Genomic DNA, 27,288 nt, shown 5'->3' with positions numbered 1-27,288 from the left:
GGACATACGGGTATAAAAGGAGCTGGTATGCAACCACTCATTCAGGTGTTATGCTGAGGAGCCGAGACAAGGTCCGGCCATTTCAGCGGGTAGTTCAGCGTTGTGGCAGGAGGGACACAACGTCTCGTTCCCTCCATCAAGGAACGGAGGTTACACAAGTAACCATGACGTTCCCTATCTGTCACTCACTTGACGTTGTGTCGATGTAGTGACACTAGGGGTCCCTATACGAAATGCCACAACTGGCTGAACTGTGTTACGTGAACTGGCGGTGTGTGGCGGGCAGACCACTGTGTGCCTCGTAGCCAGCACACCAGGTCGACACGTAACCTCCCCCAACATAGTTATGAGTGTCGAACGGCCCTTTGGGGACAAGTCGACTACCCAAAAGATAGAGATAGGCTAACCCAGTCGTGGCCTCTTTTCCCCTTCTTTTTTTCCACTCCCTAAAAAAGAAGGGGGATTATCCGACTGGGCTGCTAGTTGGGGAATGTCCCTTCCAAGGGGAAGACACCGCGGAGACCACACCTTGCCCAAAGAGAGGGGGGATATTTAAGTGGAAAAATACGTCACATGGTCTTTCCGACCATGTGGAGAGTCTTCATGGTAGATCCTACCCAATGGGGGAGGAGTTACTACAAACATGGAGACTGGGGCAGAGGGCTCTGCCCAAGGAAGACGCAGTTTGCCAATAGGGAAACGAATTAGCGGAAGATATACATCGCATGGGGTTAGCCTTACAGGGAACCGCCACATGCGGAGCACCTATCCCAGAACAGGACTCTTAGTTAGCACGTGTACTGGGCCGGCAGCGAGTCTCTCCGAACGCTCGACTGCCACAGGAGGAAGTCAACCAGGGAACAAAGTTTGTGAACACTACTGGGAATTAATGGCGCACGTCTTCAGCTCAAAAGGAGGTGAAAGGCACTATGTGCAAGCCGGCCGGCTATCCCGGGCTTATTCGCTTGTATTGCGTGCCACTACCTGGGATAAAACCGGTTCCACCCGGAGGTTGTAGAACCTTGCAAAGGTGTTGGGTGTTGTCCAGCCTGCTGCTCTGCAAATGTCTGTTAGAGAGGCACCCCTGGCCAGGGCCCAGGAGGCCGCTACACCCCTGGTAGAATGGGCTCGTAGCCCAACCGGGGGCGGCATGTCCTGGGCGTGATATGCCATAGTTATGGCATCAATGAGCCAGTGGGCGATCCTCTGCTTGGAGACAGTGCTTCCTTTCCGCTGTGCACCAAAGCAGACAAAGAACTGCTCAGAGATCCTAAAGCTCTGCATGCCATCCAAATAGATGCATAAAGCGCGCACCGGACACAGCAACGACAGGGCTGGGTCTGCCTCCTCCTGGGGCAGCGCTTGCAGGTTCACCACCTGGTCCCTAAAAGGGGTCGTGGGTACCTTGGGCACATAGCCCGGTCGGGGTCTCAGGATCGCGTGAGAGTAGCCCGGACCGAACTCCAGGCACGTTTTGCTGACAGAGAACGCTTGCAGGTCTCCTACCCTTTTGATGGAAGTGAGCGCAGTCAGGAGGGCAGTCTTCAAGGAGAGTGCCTTAAGCTCGGCTGACTGCAAAGGCTCAGTGGGGGCTCTCTGTAGACCCGGAAGAACTACAGAGAAGTCCCATGAGGGAACGAGGTGCGGTCTGGAGGGATTCAGCCTCCTGGCGCCTCTTAGGATCCTGATGATCAGGTCGTGCTTCTCTAAGGACTTACCATCGACTGTGTCGTGGTGTGCTGCTATGGCGGCAATGGCTGTAGTGTTGAGGTTGCCCGGGATGTGAGTGGCTCGCAGCGACTTGAAGTGCTGCTGACTCCAGAGGAGGAGACGGCGGGCGAGTTGTGACATACAACGAGAGCACAGACCGCCTTGACGGTTGACATATGCTACCATTGCTGTGCTATCTGTCTGATCTAACACGTGCTTGCCCTGGATCAACGGCCGAAACCTCCGCAGGGCGAGCAGAATTGCCAACAACTCGAGGCAGTTGATGTGCCAATGCAGTCACGGGCCCGTCCACAGGCCGGCGGCTGCGTGCCTGTTGCAAACAGCACCCCAGCCCATTTTGGAGGTGTCCGTCATGACCACGACGCGCCTGGAGACCAGTTCTAGGGGAACACCTGCCCGTAGAAATGAGAGGTCGGTCCAAGGGCTGAAAAGACGGTGACAGACCTGCGTGATGACCACGCGATGTGTCCCGTGGCGCCATGCCCATCTCGGGACTCGAGTCTGAAGCCAGTGCTGAAGCGGTCTCATATGCATCAACCCAAGCGGGGTGGCTACCGCTGAGGATGCCATATGCCCCAGGAGCCTCTGAAAAAGTTTCAGTGGAACCGCTACTTTCTGTTTGAATGCCTTAAAACAGGCCAGCACCGACTGGGCGCGCTCGTTCATAAGGCGCGTTGTCAAAGAGACTGAGTCCAGCTCCAAACCGAGAAAAGAGATGCTCTGAACTGGGAGGAGCTTGCTCTTTTCCCAGTTGACCCGAAGCCCTAGTCGGCTGAGGTGTGAGAGCACCAAGTCCCTGTGTGCGCACAACATGTCCCGAGAGTGAGCTAAGATTAGCCAGTCATCGAGATAGTTGAGAATGCGAATGCCCACCTCCCTTAACAGGGCAAGGGCTGCCTCTGCGACCTTCGTGAAGACGCGAGGAGACAGGGATAGGCCGAAAGGGAGGACTTTGTACTGATACGCCTGACCCTCGAATGCAAACCGCAGGAAGGGTCTGTGTCGAGGAAGGATCGAGACGTGGAAGTACGCGTCCTTCAGGTCTACCGCCGCGAACCAATCTTGATGCCGGACGCTTGCCAGAATGCGTTTTTGCATCAGCATCTTGAACGGGAGTCTGTGTAAGGCCAGATTCAGTACTCGCAGGTCCAAGATTGGCCGCAACCCACCGCCTTTTTTCGGTACGATGAAGTAGGGGATGTAAAACCCCTTCGGAACAGCCTGGGACGGGGGAGGAAGAGGCCTGTCCTCATAACCCGTGGAGACTGCCACACTGGGGGCGGCTGTGCGCCACAGCTGGGCGCTCAGGGGCGGGAAGACCACCGCTGGAGCGCCAATCCTGCAAGAAAAAACCCGTGGACGGTAGTCGTGATGACGACCGTGCACACCGGGTATGTGACGCAGGGAGGAAGGAAACCGCTCTTTTGCTGATCTGTTGGGTACCACAGCCATTTGGGCATGTGGCGAAATCAAACAAAAAAGCAACAAAAGATTTTCCACCCTGCCCTCCACCGGGGGATGGAGTGGTCTTCTTACCAGCTCCAGGTGAGTGGGTTTCGTTGTCCCTGGGTCGCCCATCTCAGGGGCACTTTGACGACCTCCGTGGGTTCTTAGCAGCCGACTGTGAGACGGATGGCGTCTGCTTCCTGTGGTTGGTTCCACGCCGGGGCCGGGCTGAAGGGGTGGGCTGCGGCGGAGCCGGTGCAGTCACCGCAGGGGGATGCCCTTGGCGACGAGCAGACGGGGTGTGGGATCTTGAGCCGCGCTGGGGCAGGATGTGCCGGATAGCCTCCGTCTGCTGCTTCACCGCCGAGAACTGCTGGGCAAAGTCCTCGACGGTGTCGCCGAATAGGCCAGCCTGGGAAATGGGGGCAGCAAGAAACCTTGTCTTGTCGGCCTCACCCATCTTGACCAGGTTGAGCGAAAAGTGGCGCTCCTGGACCACTAATATGGCCATCGTCCGCCTGAGAGACCGTGCCGTGACCTTCATCACTCGGAGAGCGAGGTCGGTTGCCGAGTGCAGTTCCTGCGTCAAATCTGGGGCAGAACTACCCTCGTGCAGTTCTTTCAACGCCTTGGCTTGGTGGATCTGCAGGAGAGCCATGGCGTGCAGGGCAGAGGTGGCTTGTCCAGCAGGGCTGTAGGCTTTAGCCGTCAGGGATGACTTGAACCTACAGGGCTTGGACGGGAGCTTATGGCGTCCACACCAGGTGGCGGCGCTCTGCAGGCATAGGTGCACCGTGAGCGTCTTATCCACCAGGGGAATCGCCATATAGCCCCTGGCCGCCCCGCCATCGAGGGTAGTGAGGGTGGGGGAACTGCGGAATCGGGGCTGGGCAGTAAAAGGTGCCCCCCACGATTTTGTCAGCTCCTCGTGCACTTCCGGAAGACTCATCCGGAAGCCCGACTGGGGCAGACGAGCATGCTGGGGAATGGGAGGTCCGCGGGGGGATACCCGGAGGAGGCGATCCCATTGGGGTCCTCAAATCGCCCTCAGTGCTAGCCGCGCTGGCCTCATACCCGTAGGTAGAAGGACCGAGGCAGGGAGCTGCTGGGGTGGCTTGCTTTCGTAAGAACCGCAACGTTGCCATGGTCATGTTCTCGCACTGAGAACATGAACCATCCACAAACGCTGCCTCCGTGTGGGTCGCACCCAGACACGTAAGACAGCGATCATGACCATCCGAAGCTAAGAGATAACGACCGCAACCAGGAATAACACACAATCGGAAAAGCATCTTTAAAAAAACGTTCCGTGTGTGCTGCTCTTTCAGAAAATATACTCTTTTTTTTTTTTCTGCCGAAGCGCCCCGGGGTGTTCTCTGCAGTGCACCAGTGGAGAGGAGGAGAAGCCGCTGAAATGCGCCGTCAGATCCAGCAGAGGTGAATGAACAGTAGAAATTCAGCTCAGTGAGCATGACCGTTCGGCTCTGAAGAGAAAATCTGAATGAGTGGTTGCATACCAGCTCATTTTATACCCGTATGTCCAGGGGAGTGGCATGCAAATACCACTCGCCAATTTTCATTGGCCTTTTATCAAAGACCAGAGGTGTCTCGGGCTCCCAAGAGTGACCCCTAGTGTCACTACATCGACACAACGTCGAGTGAGTGACAGATAGGGAGCTTGTAAAGTGGATAAGTCCTAATAAGTCCTCTCGCATAATTGACTGAATCGTTTTGATTCAACATAATCTTTCTGCATATTTCTTTTTCACATTTTTCAAATAATAGTTTCCCAAAAGAGAGTTCCCAAATCATATGTTTATTAAATGTGACAGAGGATGTGATGTCATAATTACCTTTAAATGTCTCAAGGGCTTTCTTAATGTCATCAGTGTTAAGGATGCTGTTCATCGCCATTTCTGCTACTGGAGAGAGAGAAAATACGCATAATAGGGAAACAATAGAAAGACTTTGACCAGCGCTCTTCATATCAGAGATCATGAAGTGAAGGAATTAATAAAAGAAAAGAAAAAAAAAAAGAAAAAATACTGAACTAAAGCCAAAAATTATGGAATAGTGTTGTGCTGTGAGGGAAGACAGAGAATACCGAACCCTGACCTGTGTGTGTGTGTGTGTGTGTGTGTGTGTGTGTGTGTGTGTGCGTGTGTGTGTGATTCTTTAAAAATACACAGCTCAGGCCCAACTCTTGATCAGAAGCAATGTATTTCCAACATTCCTCTACTTTCTCCATTACTAATCTCCAATGGTGATAAAACCCTTTTTTCTCTTTGTAAACTGACAGATGGAAAAGAGGTATTATAAGGATCTGACTGCCAGAGAGATTACGACTAGATGTATATCGAATCGGAAATAATGTTTGATGCTTCATCATTAGAGTCTGGCTTCAATCCAAGCCAACAGCTGAGACACACACACGCATGCTCTGAGTGATGCTGAGGGCAAAGCCTGTATTGAAGGTCATAGATCAAACATGACATTTGCTGGAAATATAGAAGGATCTACAATCAGTATCAGGATAATGACCTTAAAGGTTCACCCAAAAATGAAAATTCTCTTATCATTTACTCACTGTCATGATATCCCAGGTGTGTATAAATTTCTTTATTCACCAGAACACATTTGAAGAAAATTAGAAAACTATCTTAGCTCAGTAGGTCCTTAAAATTCAAGTGAATGGAGATTTCTTTTTTGAAGGTCCAAAATTCACAGACAGTCAGCATAAACGTCATCGATACGACTCCAGCAGTTAATGTCTTCTAAAGCGATACGATCATTTTTGGTGCGAAAAAGATAAATATTTAAGTACTTTTTTTTTTAATAAATCATGCTTCCAGTAAGCAGTAGTATGCATGATTGATGTAATCGCATTGGCATTTGAAACATGCGAGAACTTCCGCATGTGCGTCACAGCAGGAAGAGAAGCACTGTTTACAAGTGAGGAGGAATGCTGTAGCTTGGTTGGTTTTGGTTTAGATCTGTATTTATCTGTTTCTTTACTCACAATGGTGTGTTTGTGTGCTGATCCTGGATGTCTCAGCTGAGAGGAGAATGTGAGATCATGTCCATAACATGGCAATGCAAATACATCACACGAGAAACCGCTTGATCTCCACCCTCTCGTGAAGCTTACTGGAAGAGATGATTTAGAGCAGGGGTACTCAATTAAAGTTCCAAGAGGTTCTCTACATTTCCTTCGCAGTAAAGGTCTGGATAATATTATGTAGCTTACATGGTGTCAGTAGTTAAATGGCTAGGAAATTATGTATCTTTTTTAAATAGTTTTTATAACTTGCCACATTGGCAGCAATAGTACTTTGTAAAAATATATATACCATATATATTCCTAAACAGTCAAAATAGTCTCTTCAAAACTGGACAGGGATGAGGACATTGGGGGCCCAGAGACAGCCAAAGTAGTGGGGTCTGAGAGATCTTTTCTACCAAAAGATTAAACTATTTCATCAAGACTTCATCAGTCGAGGGCACATGGATATGAATATTAAAAGATAAGATCAGCAGTTCATTTTGAAGCTGAATGACAGTAGTACAGTTTTTGTGTTTAATTCACTAAAGTGGTATTCAGCTGATCACAAAGTATAGTCAGGACATTTCTGATGGAAAAACAGCACTATCAATATTTGAAAAAAGTAATTTTTGATCAAATCTAGACCTGCCCCATTTCCAGCAACCGTCACTCCAACACCTTATCCTTGAGTAATCATGCTAAATTGCTAATTTGTTACTAGAAAATCACTTGCCATTATATCAAACACAGTCGAAAGCTATTTGGTTTGTGAAATGAAGCTTAACATTGTCTTTGTGCTTGTTTTTGAGTTGCCACAGTGTGCAACAGACTGGCATGTCTTAAGATCAATATTAGGTCAAAAATGGCAAAAAAAGAAACAGCTTTCTCTGGAAACTCCTCAGTCAATCATTGTTTTGAGGAATGAAGGCTATACAATGCTTGAAATTGCCAAAAATCTGAAGATTTCATACAAAGGTGTACACTACAGTCTTCAAAGACAAAGGACAACTGGCTCTAACAAGGACAGAAAGAGATGTGGAAGGCCAGATGTACAACTAAACAAGAAGAGAAGTACAGCAGAGTCTCTAGTTTGAGAAATAGATGCCTCACATGTCCTCAGCTGACAGCTTCATTGAATTCTACCCACTCAACACCAGTTTCATGTACAAGAGTAAAGAGGAGACTCAGGGGTGCAGGCCTTATGGGAAGAATTGCAAAGAAAAAGGCACTTTTGAAACAGAAAAAGAAAAAGGAAAGGATAGAGATGTTGGACAACAGATAATTGGAAAAGAGTGTTATGGATCTTTAAAGTGAGAATCTATTAACAACAAACAATTTACATAACAACAGTGAAGCATTAAAATACTGTTTGCATAATAAGTATAAATAGGCTTTCCTTGCCATCCATGATGTCATCTAATTGTCACAAAATTAGAACAAAAATCTGTTTGTTTATTATGAAAGGCTCGTAGCATGCTGATTAATAAAGCAAGATTTAGACATGGAAAAAACTTCCTGGTTACTTTCGTAACCTCCGTTCCCTGATGGAGGGAACGGGAGGTTGTGTCGATGTAGTGACACTAGGGGTCACTCTTGGGAGCCCCAAACACCTCTGCTTTTTTGAAAAAAGTCAGAAATATGTCATGTGGAGAGGTCCCATGGTAGGTCCTACCCGAAGGTGGATGAGTTTCTACATAGTATGGCGACCGGGGGCAGAGGGGCCTCTGTCCAAGGAAGACGCAGTTTGCCGACAGGGAAACGATTTTGCGAAAAATTTCACATGGGGTCACCTTCGGGGAACCAGCACATGTGGAGCAGCTACCACAGTACAGGGGCTCATTAGCGCACGTACTGGGCCGGTCAGCGAGTTTCTCTGCAAACTCAACTGCCAGAGGGCTAAGGAGGAAAGTCATCCAGGGATCACAGTCTGTGAACACGACTGGGAGTCAAGAGCGCACGTCTTCACCTCAAGGGAGGGGAAAGGCGCTATGCGCAAGTGGTACACCCGGTCAGCTGTCCCGGAACTTACCTGCTCGTGCCTGCCTATACACGGGACGAGACTGGCTCAACCCAGAGATTATAGAACCTTGCAAAGGTGTTGGGTGTAGCCCAGCCTGCTGCTCTGCAGATGTCTGCCAAAGAGGCGCCACTGTCAAGGGCCCAGGAGGCCGCCACACTCCTGGTAGAGTGGGCTCATAACCCTGCGGGGGTGGCGCGTCCTGAGCCTGATATGCCATCGTGATGGCGTCAATGACCCTGTGGGCGATCCTCTGTTTGGAGACAGCGCTTCCTTTCCGCTGTGCACCAAAGCAGACAAAGAGCTGCTCAGAGATCCTAAAGCTCTGCGTGTGATCCAAATAGATGCGTAAAGCGTGCACCGGACACAGCAATGACAGGGCTGGGTCTGCCTCCTCCTGGGGCAGTGCTTGCAGGTTCACCACCTGGTCCCTAAAAGGGGTCGTGGGAACCTTGGGCACATAGCCCAGTCGGGGTCTCAGGATCACGTGAGAGTAACCTGGACCAAACTCCAGGCACGATTCGCTGACAGAGAACGCCTGCATGTCCCCTACCCTTTTGATGGAAGTGAGCGCAGTCAGGAGGGCAATCTTCAAAGAGAGTGCCTTAAGCTCAACTGATTCCAAGGGCTCAAAGGGAGCTCCCTGTAGACCCTGAAGGACTACAGAGAGGTCCCACGAGGGGACAAGGTGCGGTCTAGTGGGATTTAACCTCCTAGCGCCTCTCAGGATCCTGATGATCAAGTCACGCTTCCCCAAGTCCATCTACTGCATCATGATGAGCCGAAATAGCGGCTACATACACCTTCAAGGTGGAGGGGGACAGCCGCCCCTCCAGCCTCTCCTGCAGGAAATAAAGCTCCGATCCGACTGCGCATCTCTGGGGTCTTCACGTCGGGAAGAACACCACTTAGTGAACAGATGCCACTTCAAGGCATACAGGCGCCTCGTAGAGGGTACCCTAGCCTGAGTGATCGTGTCGACCACCACGGGTGGTAGGCCACTTAGGTCTTCTGTGTCCCATCCAGGGGCCAGACGTGGAGATTCCAGAGGTCTGGTCGTGGGTGCCAGATGGTGCCCCGTCCCTGAAAAAGAAGCGAGGAGTGTAAGATCCGAGAACCACGTCTGGGTGGGCCAGTAAGTTGCTACTAGGACGACCTGCCCCTCGTCCTCCCTGACCTTGCACAGGGTCTGTGCAAGTAGGCTCAATGGGGGAAACGCATATTTGCGTAGTCCGGGGGCCAGCTGTGTGCCAGCACATCTATAACGAGGGGTGCCTCAGTCAGGGCATACCAAAGCGGTGTGAGGATTACCGGGAAGCAAACAGGTCTACCTGTGCTCGACCGAATCGACTCCAAATCAACTGGACCACCTGAGGGTGGAGTCTCCACTCTCCCTTGAGGGTAACCTGACGTGACAGCGTGTCCACTGCGGTGTTGAGGTCGCCCGGGATGTGAGTGGCTCGTAGTGACTTGAGGCGCTGCTGATTCCAGAGGAGGAGACGGCGGGCAAGTTGTGACATACAACTGGAGCGTAGACCACCTTGATGGTTGATGTACATTACCGTCGCTGTGTTGTCTGTCCGGACCAACACGTGCTTGCCCTGGATCAATGGCCGGAACCTCCGCAGGGTGAGCAGTACTGCCAACAACTCTAGGCAGTTGATGTGCCAACGCAGCCGCGGGCCAGTCCAGGAGCCGGCGGCTGTGTGCCTGTTGCATCTGGTGCCTCAGCCCGTTTTGGAGGCATCTGTTGTAACCATGACACGCCTGGAGACGCGCCTGGAGCTCTAGGGGAACCCCTGCCTGTAGAAATGCAAGGTCGGTCCAAGGGCTGAAGAGGCGGCGACAGATCAGCATGATGGTCAAGCGATGTGTCCCGCGGCGCCATGCCCATCTCGGGTCTCAAGTATGAAGCCAGTGCTGAAGTGGTCTCATATGCATCAACCCGAGCGGTGTGGCCGCCGCTGAGGATGCCATATGCCCCAGGAGCCTCTGAAAAAGTTTCAGTGGAACCGCTGTCCTCCGTCTGAATGCCTTCAGACAGTTCAGCACCGACTGCGTGCTCTCGTTCATGAGACGCGCTGTCATCGAGACTGAGTCCAACTCCAAACCGAGAAAAGAAATGCTCTGAACCGGGGAGAGCTTGCTCTTTTCCCAGTTGACCCGAAGCCCCAGTCGGCTGAGGTGCCGGAGCACAGCAACTCTCGAGAGTGAGCTAGGATTAGCCAGTCATCGAGATAGTTGAGGATGTGGATGCCCACTTCCCTTAGTAGGGCAAGGGCTGCCTCTGCGACCTTCATGAAGACACGAGGGGATAAGGACAGGCCGAAGGGGAGGACCTTGTACTGGTACACCTGGACTTTGAAGGTAAACCGCAGGAAGGGTCTGTGTCGAGGTTAGACCAAGATGTGGCAGTACGCATCCTTCAGGTCTACCGCTGCAAATCAATCTTGATGCCGGACGCTCGTTAGTGTGCGTTTTTGCGTCAGCATCTTGGACAGGAGTCTGTGCAAAGCCCGGTTCAGTACTCGTAGGTCCAGGATTGGTCGCAACCCACCGCCTTTCTTCAGTACGCTGAAGTAAGGGCTGTAGAACCCTTTCTTCATCTCGGTTGGAGGGACAGGCTCTATCGCGCCCTTGCGCAGAAGGGAATTCAGTGCACTGAATACAACCGCTCGGCTCCAAAGAGAAAATCTGAATGAGTGGTTGCATACCAGCTCCTTTTATACCCGTATGTCCGGGGGAGTGGCATGCAAATTCCACTCGGCAATTCTCATTGGCCTTTTTTCAAAAAAGCAGAGGTTTTTGGGGCTCCCAAGAGTGACCCCTAGTGTCACTACATCGACACAACGTCGAGTGAGTGACAGATAGGGAACATTGTAGTCTAAAGGCGCCACGTTAACGTTTTTGATGTTAATGTTTTAGATGATAAAATAACCACACCTGCAACTCGTACATACAGTAAATTAGGCTTTATGCAGTGCCTCATGTCTATAGCAGGGAGAGAAGCAACGCATGCAGAACGGGAATAAAGCGCGCAGCGCTGAACGTGCTGTATTCCCGTTCCAGAAAGAAAGATTTCTCTCCAGCGCTGAACGTGCTTTATTCCCACTCCGTGCGCATATACAAGTATACTTACACAATCACTTAGCCAGGTGTCAGATGACTAGCACAGAGATTTAGAGCTTAGTCCGGATTGAAATATCCTTCGGTCCGGATCCGGACCAGAGTCCGCCTATTGAGTACCCCTGATTTAGAGTTAAAAAGTACTTAAATATTGATATTTTTTCTCACCAAAAGTGATCGTATCACTTTAGAAGACATTAACCGCTGGAGTCGTATCAATGACGCTTATGCTGACTGTCTGTGATTTTTGGAGCTTCAAATGAGAAATCTTCATTCACTTGCATTTTAAGGACCTACTGAACTAAGATATTTTTCTATTTTTCTTCAAATGTGTTCTAGTGAAGACAGAAAGTAATACACACCTGGCATATCATAAGAGTGAGTAAATAATGAGAGAATTTTCATTTTTAGGTGAACTATCCCTTCAAAATGAACTGATTACTTAATTCGCTAAATTCTGGTATATCAAAGCCAGGTCTTAATTGCATACATTTAATTTACAGTATTTACTTTGGATATTAGAATAACTTCTCAAACTATACTCATAAATAAAGACCAGAGTGTACCATGTGTTTTTGTGGGCATGTTAACTAGTAACGTAATTGTTTGGCTCTGGAACAAGTTTCGGTGGAAAAGGGAGACAAGACATTGCCGTCAAGCAGCTTTTAGTGTCAACACACTCTCTGCTTACGTTAACTGGTTACTTTGACCGAATGATAGTTCTGTCACTGCCGACATATAAAAACTTCTCTTTGTCCTTTTCTCACACCTGGCAGTCTAGTTTAGGTAATGTGCAGATGCGCAGTGAAAGTACGCATTGTATTTTTCCTCTCAGCTGGCACCTCATTTCATTGATCTGAGATCAGGTGGAGGTCAGCTGGGCAAAAACAGCTTTGGCAATGCTGACTTCAGTGCTGCTCAGCTGCTGACTTTCCTCAGTGACGTTTGGTACAGCAAGAGCTCTCAGCTGAATGAACAAGCTAATGTTGAAGTCAGCTGAGCTGGCAAAGACAAATATGCTAATACAACAGTTTAACGACTCGCATAAAACACAGAGAAGTTTAATTAGCAGAAACAGGAATGATCTTTGCATTTCAAGTCTGGTTAAATCTCAAAATGGCATTTTAACTGTACAATCAAACCTGCCAGTAAAGGAACATGATGACAAAGAGCCTTTAAAACTTTAAGATAAACATAACTGAAGAGAAATCTGCTTCATTTGGCATACATCATGTTTGGGTCTATAGACTTGGGTCTTGATAAATATTGCAGTAGTGTGTGCTTGTTTTGTCATAAAAATTACTGTCCATATATTAAAGGTTGTGTGTATGTACCTATACATATTAAACTGCCTCCACATGTATGTAAAGTGCCTCCATTGTGCTCTGAGTGGGCTTCATTGGGTGACATTGGTGGGCTGTGTGCAGTGCTTATCCTACAAGACATGCACGTGTTCAGTCAAGTACAGCGAGACACATCACCACATCCCACAGAGATGGTGTAGAAAACTACATGGACTGATCCAGAACTTTTAAAAGTCAACTGTACTTTACAAAAGTGCAGATTTATGTTCATGAAGTACTGAGGAGAATCCGATGTGCCATATGGCAAACCTAGATTCCAGTCATAATTTCCCTTATACTGTATAAGACGTGCTATAACTCAATTTCAGTTAATTCGTTTCCCTGTTGGTAAACTGCGTCTTAGTCTCCATGTTTGTAGTAACTCCTCCCCCGTTGGGTAGGATCTACCATGAGACTTCTCCACATGGTCGGCAAGACCATGTGATGTATTTTCCACTTAAATATCCCCCCCTCTCTCTGGGCGAGGTGTGGTCTCCGCGGTTAAGTTTACATGTAACTGGTTCACGTTACATAAAAACATTAAGTTCAGTTTATTTGAGCCAAATAATATGTTTACCTAGAAAAGCATGCAAATCGATTGCCTTGAAAAATCTATGTTAGGTTAACGAATTCGATTTTACAGTGCTATAGCACACAAGTTGTATGGATTACTTTTATGGTGTGTTTTTTAATGTCGTTTTTTAAGCTTGACAGCCGTGGTCACTATAAACTGTTGTTGTATGTCAAGAGATGTGTAAAGTTTTCCTTTTGTTTTCCATGAAAGAAAAAAAAATCAGCATATCGACATGGCAGTAATGGCAGAATTTCTATCCCTTTAAATTCATGGATCACGTATTCTGGTTACTTCTCGTTACAAGCCCAGATCTGTAATCACGATGCTACATCATCACGAAACATTTGATGTATAGTTGTTTCTCCTTCATTTCTTAGTACGCCAGACAGGATGTCTACCCGAAATCTGAGAATCTAATTATAAGACATAATGTTCTGAGAATGCTGAAGGAGGAACTGAAAGACACAAACAGACAAACAGATACATGGGCTCACTTAGATCTCCAAATACATAAATGTACAGACATAAGGAAAGACAGGTGGATGGTATTACAATGCTATGATTTGTTACCACATAGAACTAAACAGACACTAACTGCAAAGAGCCCTCCATTTCTGATTAGCCATTAAAAAACACTGTAGTATTTATCTTATCCATAAAATATGAGTAAATGTAACCCACTGGGCATACAAAGTATTGGAAATGTCAAGGACCATAAACTTAAATGTTTTTCACACTACACTGCAAGAAATCACTGTGTAGATTGAGTCGACTTTTAAAGCAATCTTTAAGTGCATGAAAACTAGGTAATTACTTTGCTTACTATGCAAACTGTGTTATCTTTTTTTGTCTTACAATGTAAAGTTTTTTTTACTCATATGCCTGACAGAGACTATTAGAGAGAAATGTTCTGACTGGTCATCCCTGATGAATTATTCAACTTAAATAAATGAAAGCAACGCTTTGAACAGGTGCTCCAAAGGCATAATGTTGTACCTTAGCTAATGTGTCACAGTTTTTTTGTGCATGTCTTACATGTGATTGAAGGTGTGAGACATGGGGAACAGAAAAGAACGAGAGAGAGAAATGTCTTGAGATAACAGGGCCTCATCCTTTTTATTCTTACAGAGATATCTTAAAGGGATAGTTCACCAAAAATGTCCCCTCTCCTCTGATTATATTTCTTAATTTTCACACCCTTCTCAGAGCTGTTATCAACCAGAGGAATCATCATTTCAATCAAACTGTCATTGTAGCCAAGTAGATTCAAAATGTTTAATGCATGAAGTACAGTAAAATCCTATAGAAAAAAAGGCATGTTTTCCACAGTTTTTCACTAAATGAACACAAGGAAGAAGAATATTTAATCATTTTCATGTATATGCACCAAAATACAATGGTACATAGTAATAAAAACATTACTTTCCTTCATATTTTAGTTTTACTAAAACATTTTTTTGTGAATGAACATGGTGTGAATAAACTACAACATCACAACTTATTTTTTTATTATTATAAAATATTATTATAATTGGCTACTGAATTATTATTGTTTGACCCAGTCAAGTTTATTATTAAATTATAATACTGAATTATTGTTATTTTAAGGATTAGATTGGTTTTATACAGTAACATATTTCTGTTGTATCTACTTCATTCTCACCTGGAGCCTTTATTTGGTGAAAAACTGCAAGTGCAGTGTGTATTTGACAGTTTACAATGTTCCTCATTACAAATGTAGTGAAACACCATCCTCTCCTCCTTTTTTGTGTCACATTTTTAAATTTGTATAATAATTGTAGCAATTGCAAAGGTGTGGAATTGCATGAATGCCTGAACCTACAGCACTTCGCTTTCACAATGCACGTGTGCACTCTGAACAGTGCATCACCCATTCATACTGAAGCACACACACACACCTTGTATTAATTTCATTAAATTGCAGCCTTTTGCAGTTTAACATTCACATATGACCATATTGCGATTCTGATATTATTTTGATTGTGCAGCCCTGAAGGATTGTGAAACTAGTCTAATGACGCACTCTTTTGGAAATGTAAACATCAAAATCATATTTATTCACCCAAAGCAATATTGCTTTGTGTAAATTATTCCTCTAAGAGTGTCTTCCAATTAGAACAGCAATACTAACCAAACAGTTTCAGATTTTAGAGCTACAGTAGCAAGCAGCTTGTCTGCTTCTAATGGTCAGAGAACATGGTCACGTACAACGAAATAAACAGGTTTTGGTGCAAGAAAACGTCCTGATTACTTGCGTAACCTCCGTTCCCCGATGGAGGGAACGAGACGTTGTGTTGATGTAGTGACACTTGGGGTCACTCTTGGGAGCCCGAGACACCTCTGGTCTTTGATAAAAGGCCAGTGAAAACTGGCAAGTGGTATTTGTATGCCACTCCCCCGGACATATGGGTATAAAAGGAACTGGCATGCAACCACTCATTCAGGTTTTATGCTGAGGAGCCGAGACAAGGTCCGGCCATTTTAGCGGGTAGTTCAGCATTGTGGCAGGAGGGACACAACGTCTCGTTCCCTCCATCAGGGAACGGAGGTTACGCAAGTGACCAGGACGTTCCCTATTTGTCACTCACTCAACGTTGTGTCGATGTAGTGACACTAGTGGTCCCTATACAAAACGCCGCAACTGGCTGAACTGTGTTACGTGAACTGGCGGTGTGTGACGGCAGACAACTGTGTGCCTCGTAGCCTGCGCACCAGGCCAACACGTAACCTCCCCCAACATAGTTATGAGTGTTGAACGGCCCTTTGGGGACAAGTTGACTACCCAAAAGATAGAGACAGACTAACCCAGTCATGGCCTCTTTTCCCCTTCTTTTTTTTCCACTCCCTAAAAAACAAGGGGGATTATCTGACTGGGCCGCCAGGTCTAGTCGGGGGGTGTCCCTCCCAAGGGGAGGACACTGCGGAGACCACACCTCACCCAAAGAGAGGGGGGATATTTAAGTGGAAAATACGTCACATGGTCTTGCCGACCATGTGGAGAAGTCTCATGGTAGATCTTACCCAGCAGGGGAGGAGTTACTACAAACATAGATACTGTGGCAGAGGGGGCTCTGCCCAAGGAAGATGCAGTTTGCCAACAGGGAAACGAATTAGCGGAAGATATACATCACATGGGGTTACCTTACAGGGAACCGCCACATGCGGAGCACCTACCCCAGAACAGGGCTCTTAGTTAGCACATGTACTGGGCCGGCAGCGAGTCTCTCCGAAAACTCGACTGCCACAGGGCTCGGAGGAAGTCAACCAGAGAATATAGTTTGTGAACACTACTGGGAATTAATGGCACACATCTTCAGCTCAGAGGAGGTGAAAGGCGCTATGTGCAAGCGATACAACCGGCTGGCTATCCCGGGCTTATCTGCTTGTATTGCGTGCCACTACCTGGGACAAAACTGTTTCCACCCGGAGGTTGTAGAACCTTGCAAAGGTGATGGGTGTTGCCCAGCCCGCAGCTCTGCAAATGTCTGTTAGAGAGGCACCCCTGGCCAGGGCCCAGGAGGCCGCTACACCCCTGGTAGAATGGGCTCATAGCCCTACTGGGGGCGGCATGTCCTGGGCGTGATATGCCACAGCTATGGCGTCAATGAGCCAGTAGGCGATCCTCTGCTCGGAGACAGCGCTTCCTTTACGCTGTGCACCAAAGCAGATGAAGAGCTGCTCAGAGATCCTAAAGCTCTGTGTGCGATCCAAATAGATGCGTAAAGCGTGCACCGGACACAGCAACGATAGGCCTGGGTCTGCCTCCTCCTGGGGCAGTGCTTGCAGGTTCACCACCTGGTCCCTAAAAGGGGTCGTGGGAACCTTGGGCACATAGCCCGGTCGGGGTCTCAAGATCATGTGAGAGTAGCCCGGACCGAACTCCAGTCACGTTTCGCTGACAGAGAACGCTTGCAGTTCTCCTACCCTCTTGATGGAAGTGAGCGCAGTCAGGAGGGCAGTCTTCAAGGAGAGTGCCTTAAGCTCAACTGACTGCAAAGGCTCAAAGGGGGCTCTCTGTAGACACTGAAGAACTACAGAGAGGTCCCATGAGGGAACGAGGTGTGGTCTGGAGGGGTTCAGCCTCCTGGCGCCTCTCAGGAACCTGATGATCAGGTCGTGTTTCCCTAAGGACTTACCGTCCACTGTGTCATGGTGTGCTGCTATAGCAGCAACAATTCACCTTCAAGGTGGAAGGGGACAGCTGCCCTTCCAACCTCTCCTGCAGGAAGGAAAGCACCGATCCAACTGTGCATCTCTGGGGGTCTTCCCATCGGGAAGAACACCACTTAGTGAACAGACACCACTTAAAGGCATACAGGTGCCTCGTAGAGGGGGCCCTAGCCTGAGTGATCGTGTCTACCACTGCGGGTGGTAGACCGCTTAGGTCCTTCCTCAGGGGAATTCGCCATGGGTGGGGCTGTCATGAGGAGCGTGAGGTCCGAGAACCACATCTGGGTGGGCCAGTAGAACATTTATCCACCAGGGGAAATGCCGTATAGCCCCTGGCTGCCCCGCCATCGAGGGTAGTGAGGGCAGGGGAACTGAGAAATCGGGACCGGGCAGTAAAAGTGCCTCCCACAATTTTGTCAGCTCCTCGTGCACTTCCGGGAAGAAAGGCACTGGAGCGGGGCGAGGCTGCTTTGAGCGGTGTCGCGAGCCCGGGAACTAATCATCGAGCCATGCTTTCCCGGCCGCCCGGGAAAGCATGTCCGTCATCTCTGCATCAGCCTGTGACTGGGCAATCGTCCCCAAAGGGGGGAGCCCAGCTGAGGCTTCTGCGTCCGACTGGACAAGCCCGCTCTCCGATGCTGTGCTCAAGAGCTCATCAGCTTCGCGGGCTCCAACCAAGAGGTCGAACTCACTGTGAGATGAGCCGGCGGACTCATCCGGAAGCCCGATCGGGGCAGACGAGCGTGCTGGGGAATGGGAGGTCCGTGGGGGGATACCCGGCGGAGGCGGTCCCATTGGGGTCCCCAAATCGCCCCCAGTGCTAGCCGCGCTGGCCTCAAATCTGTAGGTAGAAGGACCGAGGCGGGGAGCCACAGGGGTGGCTTGCTGGGATGCGCAACGTTGCCATGGTCATGTTCTTGCAGTGAGAACATGAACCATCCACGAATGCTGCCTCCATGAAGGTCGCGCCCAGACACGAAAGACAGCGATCGTGACCGTCTGAAGTTGAGAGGTAACGACCGCAACCAGGAATAACACACAATCGGAAAGGCATCTTTAAAAAGACGCGTCTTTAAAAAGACGTTCCGTGTGTGCCGCTCTTTTAGAGAAATATACTCTTTCAGGAAAATATACTCTCTTTTTTCTGCCGAAGCGCCCAGGGGCATTCTCTGCAGTGCACCAGTGCAGAAGAGGGAGAAGCCGCTGAAATGCGCCGTAAGATCCAGCAGAGGTGAATGAACAGTCGTGAGAATTCAGCTCAGTGAGCATGACCATTCGGCTCCGAAGAGAAAATCTGAATGAGTGGTTGCATACCAGCTCCTTTTATACCCTTATGTCCGGGGGAGTGGCATGCAAATACCACTCGTCAATTTTCATTGGCCTTTTATCAAAGACCAGAGGTGTCTCTGGCTCCCAAGAGTGACCCCTAGTGTCACTACATCGACACAACATCGAGTGAGTGACAGATAGGGAACTTGGCGAGCATTATAAGTGGACTTGAGGGACAGTGATGTAGGATATGACCCCTTTAAATCAAACAAATACACAGAGATATAAACCATATGAAAATGTAAGCGATGCTCTTGCTAATTCTAGATCTGCAAGGCACCATGCTGCAAGCCTTCTAGAAGAATTTCTCTTCTTTTGATCTTTCATGTCTCACTCATTTGTTTCCCAGAAGGCACCACTCTTCGTGTAAGGCTTTTCCCTTTCCTCCCACCTCAAAGTCTCTGATTCCCCTTCCTGAGGGCTAATTTGATCTCTCTCCTTGCAGCTCAGCAAAACCCCGGGTCCCTGGAGAATTCATCTCTAATCCTGCAGCATTTCTGGGAGTGACTGTCAACCATTGTGAGCCCTGCTGGCAGCCGTGCCATGCAGGGAATGTACATCCCACCAGAGTTGGAAAGATGAAAAAGAGAAAATTGATAATGGTAACTGCTTTCTCTGGCACATGAAGTGGAAAGCTGCCCTCAATGGCTGGATCTGGAATTACATTTGACCTCTAATCTAGGTCAAAACCTACAGTAAAAACATCTGCTTTTAAAGGAATAGTTAGTATATTAGCCTCAGTCACCATTCAGTTGGTATGGAAAAAAATGCAATGAAGGTGAATGGTGACTGTTACGTTCCTGTGCCGTGTTTGTATGTTTTGTTTTTTCTCATGTCTGTCTGTTTACTTTCACTTTCTTAGATCCCCGTTATTTGTCCACTCATCTGTCAATCATCATCAGTTGTTAAAAATGTTATTCTGTGTTGCTTGTAAAATACTGTAGGTTAGTCTGCTTTCGTATATGTTTCGTCAATCCCATATTTATCCAACCAGTCATTACATCTGCCATTTTTCATTCTGTGTATGTTTGCCCACCGGGAGAAGGGGACAGATAAACAGGTCAAGTGACATACATTGTGCAACACGTAGGGATTGCTTCTGTATTAGACACATTAGTTTAGGGGTGAGTGCCATCCACTGTACTTTTGGTTTTGATAGAGAGTGTGGAATAGTTAGGGTTTCAATGACACTGAAGACTTTTTCTTTTCATTCTCTTTGGTTTAATAGTCAGTGTAGAGCAGGGGTGGGCATCTATTTTGGTAAAGGGGCCACATCGGGCTTTAAGTAGTGCATAGGGGGCCACATTGTATTCCTTTTGAGATACACTGTTCCACATTGATTTGGTTTTTGTATCTTTTAAGCCCCGGAATAGTTTTTAAATAATTTTCTGAAGTGTATATGTGGCTAATGGGACTATTCTGCAATTGCCTAAAGTATTGTATTGCTCTACAAAGGTAGATACTTTACTATCAGCCATTAAAAAACTGAATAAAGGCTTAGCTTATTATAAATTATTTATTTTACCATCTCTACTTCCCTGTTAATTTATTATTCAATTTAACACTCTTTACATCAGGGGTCTATTTTAATAATAATAATAAAAAAAAAAATTATAGAACATTTAATGTTTGTTGCAAAGCGGGTGAATTTACTTATTTTATTTTCAAAACATTACCCATTTACACGCTAAAAGGGTCATGATGTGGGTCTCATCAATGGTTTGACTTTTCATTCAGCACACAACTGAATAAAACAGGCTGCATGACTATGTTAAATGATTACTGCAAGAGTTAGATTAACATACAGGTGCGAGAGGACTTCAACATTTCTAAATTGCACAAATAAAAAAATACATATACACATCCATGTCAATGATTAACCCTCCGAGTGTCGATGCTGAGATCTACTTTTATATTTAATTTCATCACTGAGAAGGTTCACCTGCAAACGTAGTAGCATCAAGCATCACAAGCAGCCTCAAGAATGGACACAGAGTGGCCATATAACACTTTTCCTTGAGCAGAATATTGAACTAGAGATCGCTAAGTTTGTTAAGTATAACATTAGGCGGAATATTTCCAATTTGCGCAAATATAAATCTCAAATTGGGGGTGTTGCATCTCTTATATGGCAACTCTGAGCATGTTAACGCTTGTGGAGGCGCGTTAGGTCCCAATGCAAGATATCTGAAAAAAAAAAAAAAAAAAACGCTTTTAGGATAAATGAGCCGTGAGTCACATTAAACCATGTGGAGAGCTGGATATGGCCCGCGGGCCATAAGTTGCCCAGGTCTGGTGTAGAGGGTTCTAAATGCGAGTTAGGCTTTGTTTTGATTATTTCTTTTCTTTGGTGCTGCTTACATCCCTTCTCCCCCCTTTTGTTGTGTGTACCCGGTAATTGGAAATATTCTAAATATCACATTCACAGTTGCACTTTCATTTTATTATACATTTATTTTAATAAACCATCTTGTTTTGCACCACATCATTGTTGTTTGGTTACATGTTTGTCCAGCACGTAAGATAATTTTTAATAGTTAATGTTACACCCTATTACCCCTTTTAAAATACATCTGGGGTCATAACATTATTGGGGGCTCGTCCATTTCCCGAGCTATTAAAAATTATTTTTTTTGCTGTGGACATTGTGTTGGAACAGGATAGAGTTTTGTTGTTGTATTGGTTAGGGTTTAGATTGATGCAGTGTGTTGGTGTGTGTGTGGTTTACCTGTTGGCAATAAAAGTCATGTTGTCATTTGATTTGTAAGCATTTATTGATAGTCCAACAGCTGAATAGTTTGAAAAATGCAGGAAGGATGATTTGGTTACCACTGCAGGCCATTATATTATTCCCATTTTGAGGCAGGCTCTTAAATGAGAAATTAAGGGTATTATTTTTGATCGATTGAGTGAGCTAAATGTCCTTGTTTTGCCGGATGCTGACGGTGGCGAAGAGACAGACCCTCTTGGCACTGGAGCACAGCCTCTCAGTTCAGTGGGCGAGTGGGACGAGGGGCAGGTTGAGGCTGGAGCGGAGGTCGGTGCGGAGCCCGAGGCCAAAGCCATCTTGCAACCCTTTGATCCTTTCTCTCCTGCCTCCACCGGGTTTAAAGATGGAGCACGGCTGAAAGTCCGCCTGACCCGTTTGCAAATGGAGGCACAAGAGAGGGTTCAAGAGCATCAGGCACAGTTGGAGCTGCGTCTGGAAGTATGCAGATTGGAAATTGAGACCGATAAACAGGTAAAGTTGCGACAGCTAGAGCCAATGAAAATCGCTGCCGATTCAGCTGCGCAACCAAGCCCTGTATTGGTCGGTAATGTCAGTTTGGTAGTCGATCCACCCTCGACCACCTTTGATGGTAGTAAACATATAGCTCTTGTGCCTCAATTCAGGGAGACAGAAGTCGATTCATACTTCAGCCCTTTCGAGCGCATTGCTGCATCCCTCCGTTGGCCAAAGGATATGTGGTCCCTGTTACTTCAGTGTAAGTTAGTTGGTAAGACCCAAGAAATCTGTTTCACAATTTCTTTGGAGGAGAGTTTGAAGTATGAGACTGTTAAATCAGCAATCCTTCATGCATATGAGTTGGTTCCAGAAGCCTATAGACAAAGATTTAGAAACCATAAGAAAAGTGTAAACCAGACCTTTGTAGAATTTGTGAGAGAGAAAGGCATTTTGTGTTGCAAGCAAAGTTGTTGAATTCGATTCACTGAGGGAGTTATTTTTACTTGAGGAAATCAAGTTCTGCTTGCCTGAGCGTGTTTGCCGAAAGTGAATTTTTTGTCTCAGGCAGCCATTCTAGCAGATGTGCTCACGAATAAAAATGTGTTTTCATCTGCACACACCGAGAAGACTTTAATGTCAGTGTCTTCTCAATCTCAGCCCTCCCAACCGAAACCCAGTCCTTTGCAACCGAAAGAGGTTCGTGATTGTTTTTATTGTCACAAGCAGGGTCACGTAATTGCTGACTGCCTTGCGCTGAAGCGAAAGCAACAGCAGCCACAGCCAAAGGCTTTGGTTTTGTGAAAACTGTCCCAGAGGTAGCCAGTACTGTACCCCATGATGATGTACCTGATTGTAGCTTTAAACCATTTCTCATGAAAGGGTTAATTTCACTGACTCGTAATTGTGAAGATCAAAAAGAAATTCAAATACTGCGTGATACAGGTGCTGCACAGTCATTTATTGTCTCTGATGTGTTGTCGTTGTCAGAAATGTCATACTGTGGTTCAAGTGTGCTTGTTCAAGGCATTGAAATGGGTGTTGTAAAAGTACCTTTACACCGTGTACATTTACAGTTTAATTTACTCACTGGTTTTATAAAGGCTGGGGCACATTCTTCAATTCCCATAAAAGGGATAACTTTTATACTAGGGAATGACCTAGCAGTAGGAAAGGTAATGCCCATGTTAGAGGTGTTGGCAGTGGTGTAGTAATGTCTGAAGAGGTGGTCATACTGTGAATTTATGAAGGAATACTGTGAATTTTATGATATATATATATATATATATATATATATATATATATATATATATATATATATATATATATATATATCCTAGATATTTACATTTAGCAGGGAAATAAATTTACAGCGCAAAGTATGGTTACTACAGGGATGCTTGTGCATCAGCATTAGATGCTGGAAATTTCCCGCCCCTTAATGAAATTGAAAATATTATTGGTTAGAAAATATCCAATCACATCTGAAATGAACGTTCTGATTGGTGGATCAGCTTAATTAGTCTGTCTGTCTTGCCAGTGCCATCAGTTGCAATCTCGCCTCTGGCAGCTCCATGCAATTTTAGAGAGAATCTCTGTACACTTAAAAAATAAACAAACACAATTCACTCAATGGTGCTGTGGCATCGCGTTAGTAAACTGAAAAATTTCCGGGTCAAAAGCCTACTCTGGCGGCCACATGTATCATCACTTATTTTAGGTAGGCATACGCAAAATACTAAGAAAGAGAGGCGGGCATATGGCGTATGCCTGCATATGCCCTAGACTACACTACTGGGTGTTGGACACACCAGATTTTTTCCTACACAGATGAATTAACTGAAGCTTAACGTGAAGTTTTTTCTGCTTGTGCTGTTACGTGAGCTCAGTCGTGTTAAATGGGTGATGAAATTAACTTGACTGATTCTTTTATGGTTTAAGGGAAGGAGGACACTGGGACAGGATGTTTCAGGTCTCAGGTGAGCTTTTAATCACAAACTTCGGGGTAACACAGTCACAACTGGCACAGTAACTTCTTCAGCTTCACAAACTCTTTAGCGTCACAGGCTCATATTCACAGCCTCTTAATCATCACAAAGTCTTTATCATAACTGTTTAGCATCACAAACTCAGTAGCTTCACCGTGAGACACTCATGCCAGACTCTCTCTCTCTCTGCTGGTGGCGTGACCACTTATATGCCGCTCTCCCCATGCTCATTGGAATTAGAGACAGGTGTTAAACATAATCTAGCTCAGGTGTAAACGCCTTTACCACTTTCTGTCTCTCCGTACGGACACTCGCCAATGCCCCCGCTGCCACATATGGCTTCTATATTTATAGATGAATCGCCACCAACTCAGTCTAACTTTGCCATATCTGCGAGAAAGCAGACAAGTACAACGTCTGACAGTACAGAAAACACTGTGACAAGCCCTGACAACTTAACCTTGTCTGTCACTCGTGAGAAAATGATTACTGCACATAAAGCTGATCAGTCCCTGAGTAAATGTTTTTCCTCTGCTGTGGACTGTGGACTTTGTGGAAGATGGTTTGCTAATACGTAAATGGTGTTCTAACACTGTTACTGACCTTGACTGGAATGCTGCGTTTCAGATTGTAGTCCCCGCTGTTTATTGGCAGCAGGTGTTTTGTCTCGCACATGATCACCAGCTGTGCGGGCATCTGGGCGATAACGAAAACTTAAAAATGTATTCTCAGACATTTCTTTTGGCCCGGTCCCAAGAAAGATGTAGCCGAAATCTGCCGGACATGCCAAAAACTAAATCCGGTGTCTTACAATCATGTTCACTGCTACCCATTTTCCAGAGGCCATCCCACTATGAAAAATCACAGCTCCCGTCATTGTCAAAATCCTCATTAAATGTTTTTCTACATTCGGACCCAAAATTGTTCAAACTAATCAAAGTACAATTTTTCTATCTAGACGTTTTACCCAGGTTCTAAAATCCCTTACAATTTCTCACCAAGTGTCAAGTGCTTACCACCCTGAAAGTCAAGGAGCACTAGAAAGGTTTCACCAAACATTAAAATCAATGCACAGAAAATATTGTATGGATACAGGAAAGGATTGGGACAAAGGTGTTCCATTGGTTTAATTTGCAGTTTGTGAGACTTTGCAATAATCACTTGGTTTTAGCCCAGCAGAGCTTGTGTTTGGACATACTGTGATAAGACCTTTGAAAGTTTTGAAAGAGAAAATTATGAATATTGGTTCGAGTCCTAAATATAATGTTTTGGATTATGTGAGCCAATTCCAAGAGCGTTTGCACGATGCCTGCTCTCTTGCCCAGGAATTGCTTACAGTTGCACAAAAAGGCATGAAACAACATTATGATGAGAAAGCTGTTTCTAGCTGTTTCCAGCCTGTTAATGAGGTCCTGGTTCTGTTACCCGTCCCTGGTTCATGCTGTTTGCCTGTTTTTCTGGTCCCTACACAGTTGTAAAACAAGAATTATGTATGTAACTGCGGTTCTATTGGTTCTGGATGACCACCAGAGGCAGTGCTTCACACTCGATCATGTTCAGGTCGAGTCTAATTTCAACGAAGTCACCCTGTGACCCAGGATGACATGGGGTCCTCCCCTATTTAACCTTCCAGACTTCCAGACTCTGAGTGACAGAAAACTCTGGCAGTGATCCAGAACTCATAGAACTGCAGTTACAGATGTAACTCTTGTTCTATTTCATTCTTACTGACCACCAGAGGCAGTGCTTCACACTGGATGACTCATAACAACAAGGTCATGAGGAGGCATGCTTACCCCTAAGAGGAAGTTGAAGGCCCCATATGGACGGCAGTTTCAGTAGCACCCAGGGCAGCCACATTAACTCTATAATATCTGGAGAAAGTATACATTACCGGTCAAAAGTTTTGAAACACTTGACTGAAATGTTTCTCATGATCTTAAAAATCTTTTGATCTGAAGGCGTATGCTTAAATGTTTGAAATTAGTTTTGTAGACAAAAATATATTTGTGCCACCATATTAATTTATTTCATTATAAAACTAAAATGTAATTAAAAAAAAAAGTTTTTTGAAATTGATGGCTTGGACCAAATAATAAAGAAAAGCAGCCACTAAGTGCCCAGCATATAGATATGATCTCCTTCAATACTGTTTAAAAAGCATCCCAGGGTGATACCTCAAGAAGTTGGTTGAGAAAATGTCAAGAGTACATTTCTGCAAATTCTAGGCAAAGGGTGACTACTTTGAAGATGCTAAAATATAACACAGTTTTCATTTTTTTGGATTTTGTTTAGTCACAACATAATTCCCATAATTCCATTTATGTTATTCCATAGTTTTGATGACTTTACTATTATTCTAAAATGTGAAAAAAAAAAAAAAAAAAATTATAATAAAGAATGAGTAAGTGTTTCAAAACTTTTGACCGGTAGTGTATGTAGATGACCAATTAGCTGCCGCACAAATATCACTTAGGGGGATGCCCCTCAGTGCTGCCCAAGATGTGGAGATACCTCTTGTTAAGTGGCATCTTACACCAGTTGGCATCAGATGGTTGTTGATCTTATAAGCCTGGGTGATTACCTCCACCATCCAGTGCAACAACCTCTGCTTCAAAAGAGGCTGACCCTTTTTTGACCCACCGTATGAGATAGAGCTGGTCTAATTGCCGCAAGCTTTCTGTGGCCCTTAAGTAGCCATGAAGGGCAAGTACTGGGCATAATAGTTCAATTTGACTGCTCTCCTTTGTCTTTGACATAGGAGGATTAAACACTGTTAGCTCGATTGCCTGGTTCCTAAATAAGGTTGGGAGCCTCTTGTTGAGGAATGTCGGGTTGGGCCACAATGTCACTACTGAGCCATCCGCATTCCAGTGCATGCAAGATGCATTAACTGATAATGTGTGGAGCTCACTTACATGTTTAGCTTAAGTAATAGCCAGGAGAAATGCAGTCTTTAATGAAAGCCACTTTAGGTTACTCTGCTCCATGGGCTCAACAGTGTGCTGTGTAAGTGACTTTAAAACCAGACTCAGATCCCATGAGGGCACCCGAATGGTCTGAGTGGGGCACAATCGCTGAGCACCTCTAAGAAAACAAATAATTAAAATGTAAGACCCCCAATGGTTGACCGTCTACCTTTATGTGTTGTGTCAAAATTGCAGCCACATATACTCTTAGGGTAGAGGCCGCCCTGTTGCTTTCTAGCAGAGACTGCAGAAAGCGTAATACAAAAGGGTACAGGGCAGTGTTCTGGGACCATTGTTTATTCCCTACA

The 27,288-nt window shown here is 46.0% G+C and overlaps 1 protein-coding gene across 2 annotated transcripts in view; it reads right to left on the bottom strand.

Annotated features, from left to right (window-relative positions):
• LOC127450863 (parvalbumin-7-like) overlaps positions 1-27,288 on the bottom strand; it is a 72,430-nt gene that overhangs the window by 2,852 nt on the left and 42,290 nt on the right. The window contains exon 2 of one of the 2 annotated variants that reach the window (XM_051715286.1): positions 5,031-5,096. In XM_051715286.1, the coding sequence (XP_051571246.1) occupies positions 5,031-5,091 (61 nt within the window). In that variant the 5' untranslated portion in view covers positions 5,092-5,096. Of the gene's footprint in view, positions 1-5,030; positions 5,100-27,288 lie in introns of both variants that reach the window. The other variant, XM_051715285.1, reaches the window with a different exon arrangement.

The sequence above is a fragment of the Myxocyprinus asiaticus genome, chromosome 13 (genome assembly GCF_019703515.2).
Source record: "Myxocyprinus asiaticus isolate MX2 ecotype Aquarium Trade chromosome 13, UBuf_Myxa_2, whole genome shotgun sequence".
Lineage (NCBI taxonomy): Eukaryota > Metazoa > Chordata > Actinopteri > Cypriniformes > Catostomidae > Myxocyprinus > Myxocyprinus asiaticus.
Note: the sequence above shows the minus strand (reverse complement) of the source record. Positions and strands in the feature narration are given on the sequence as shown.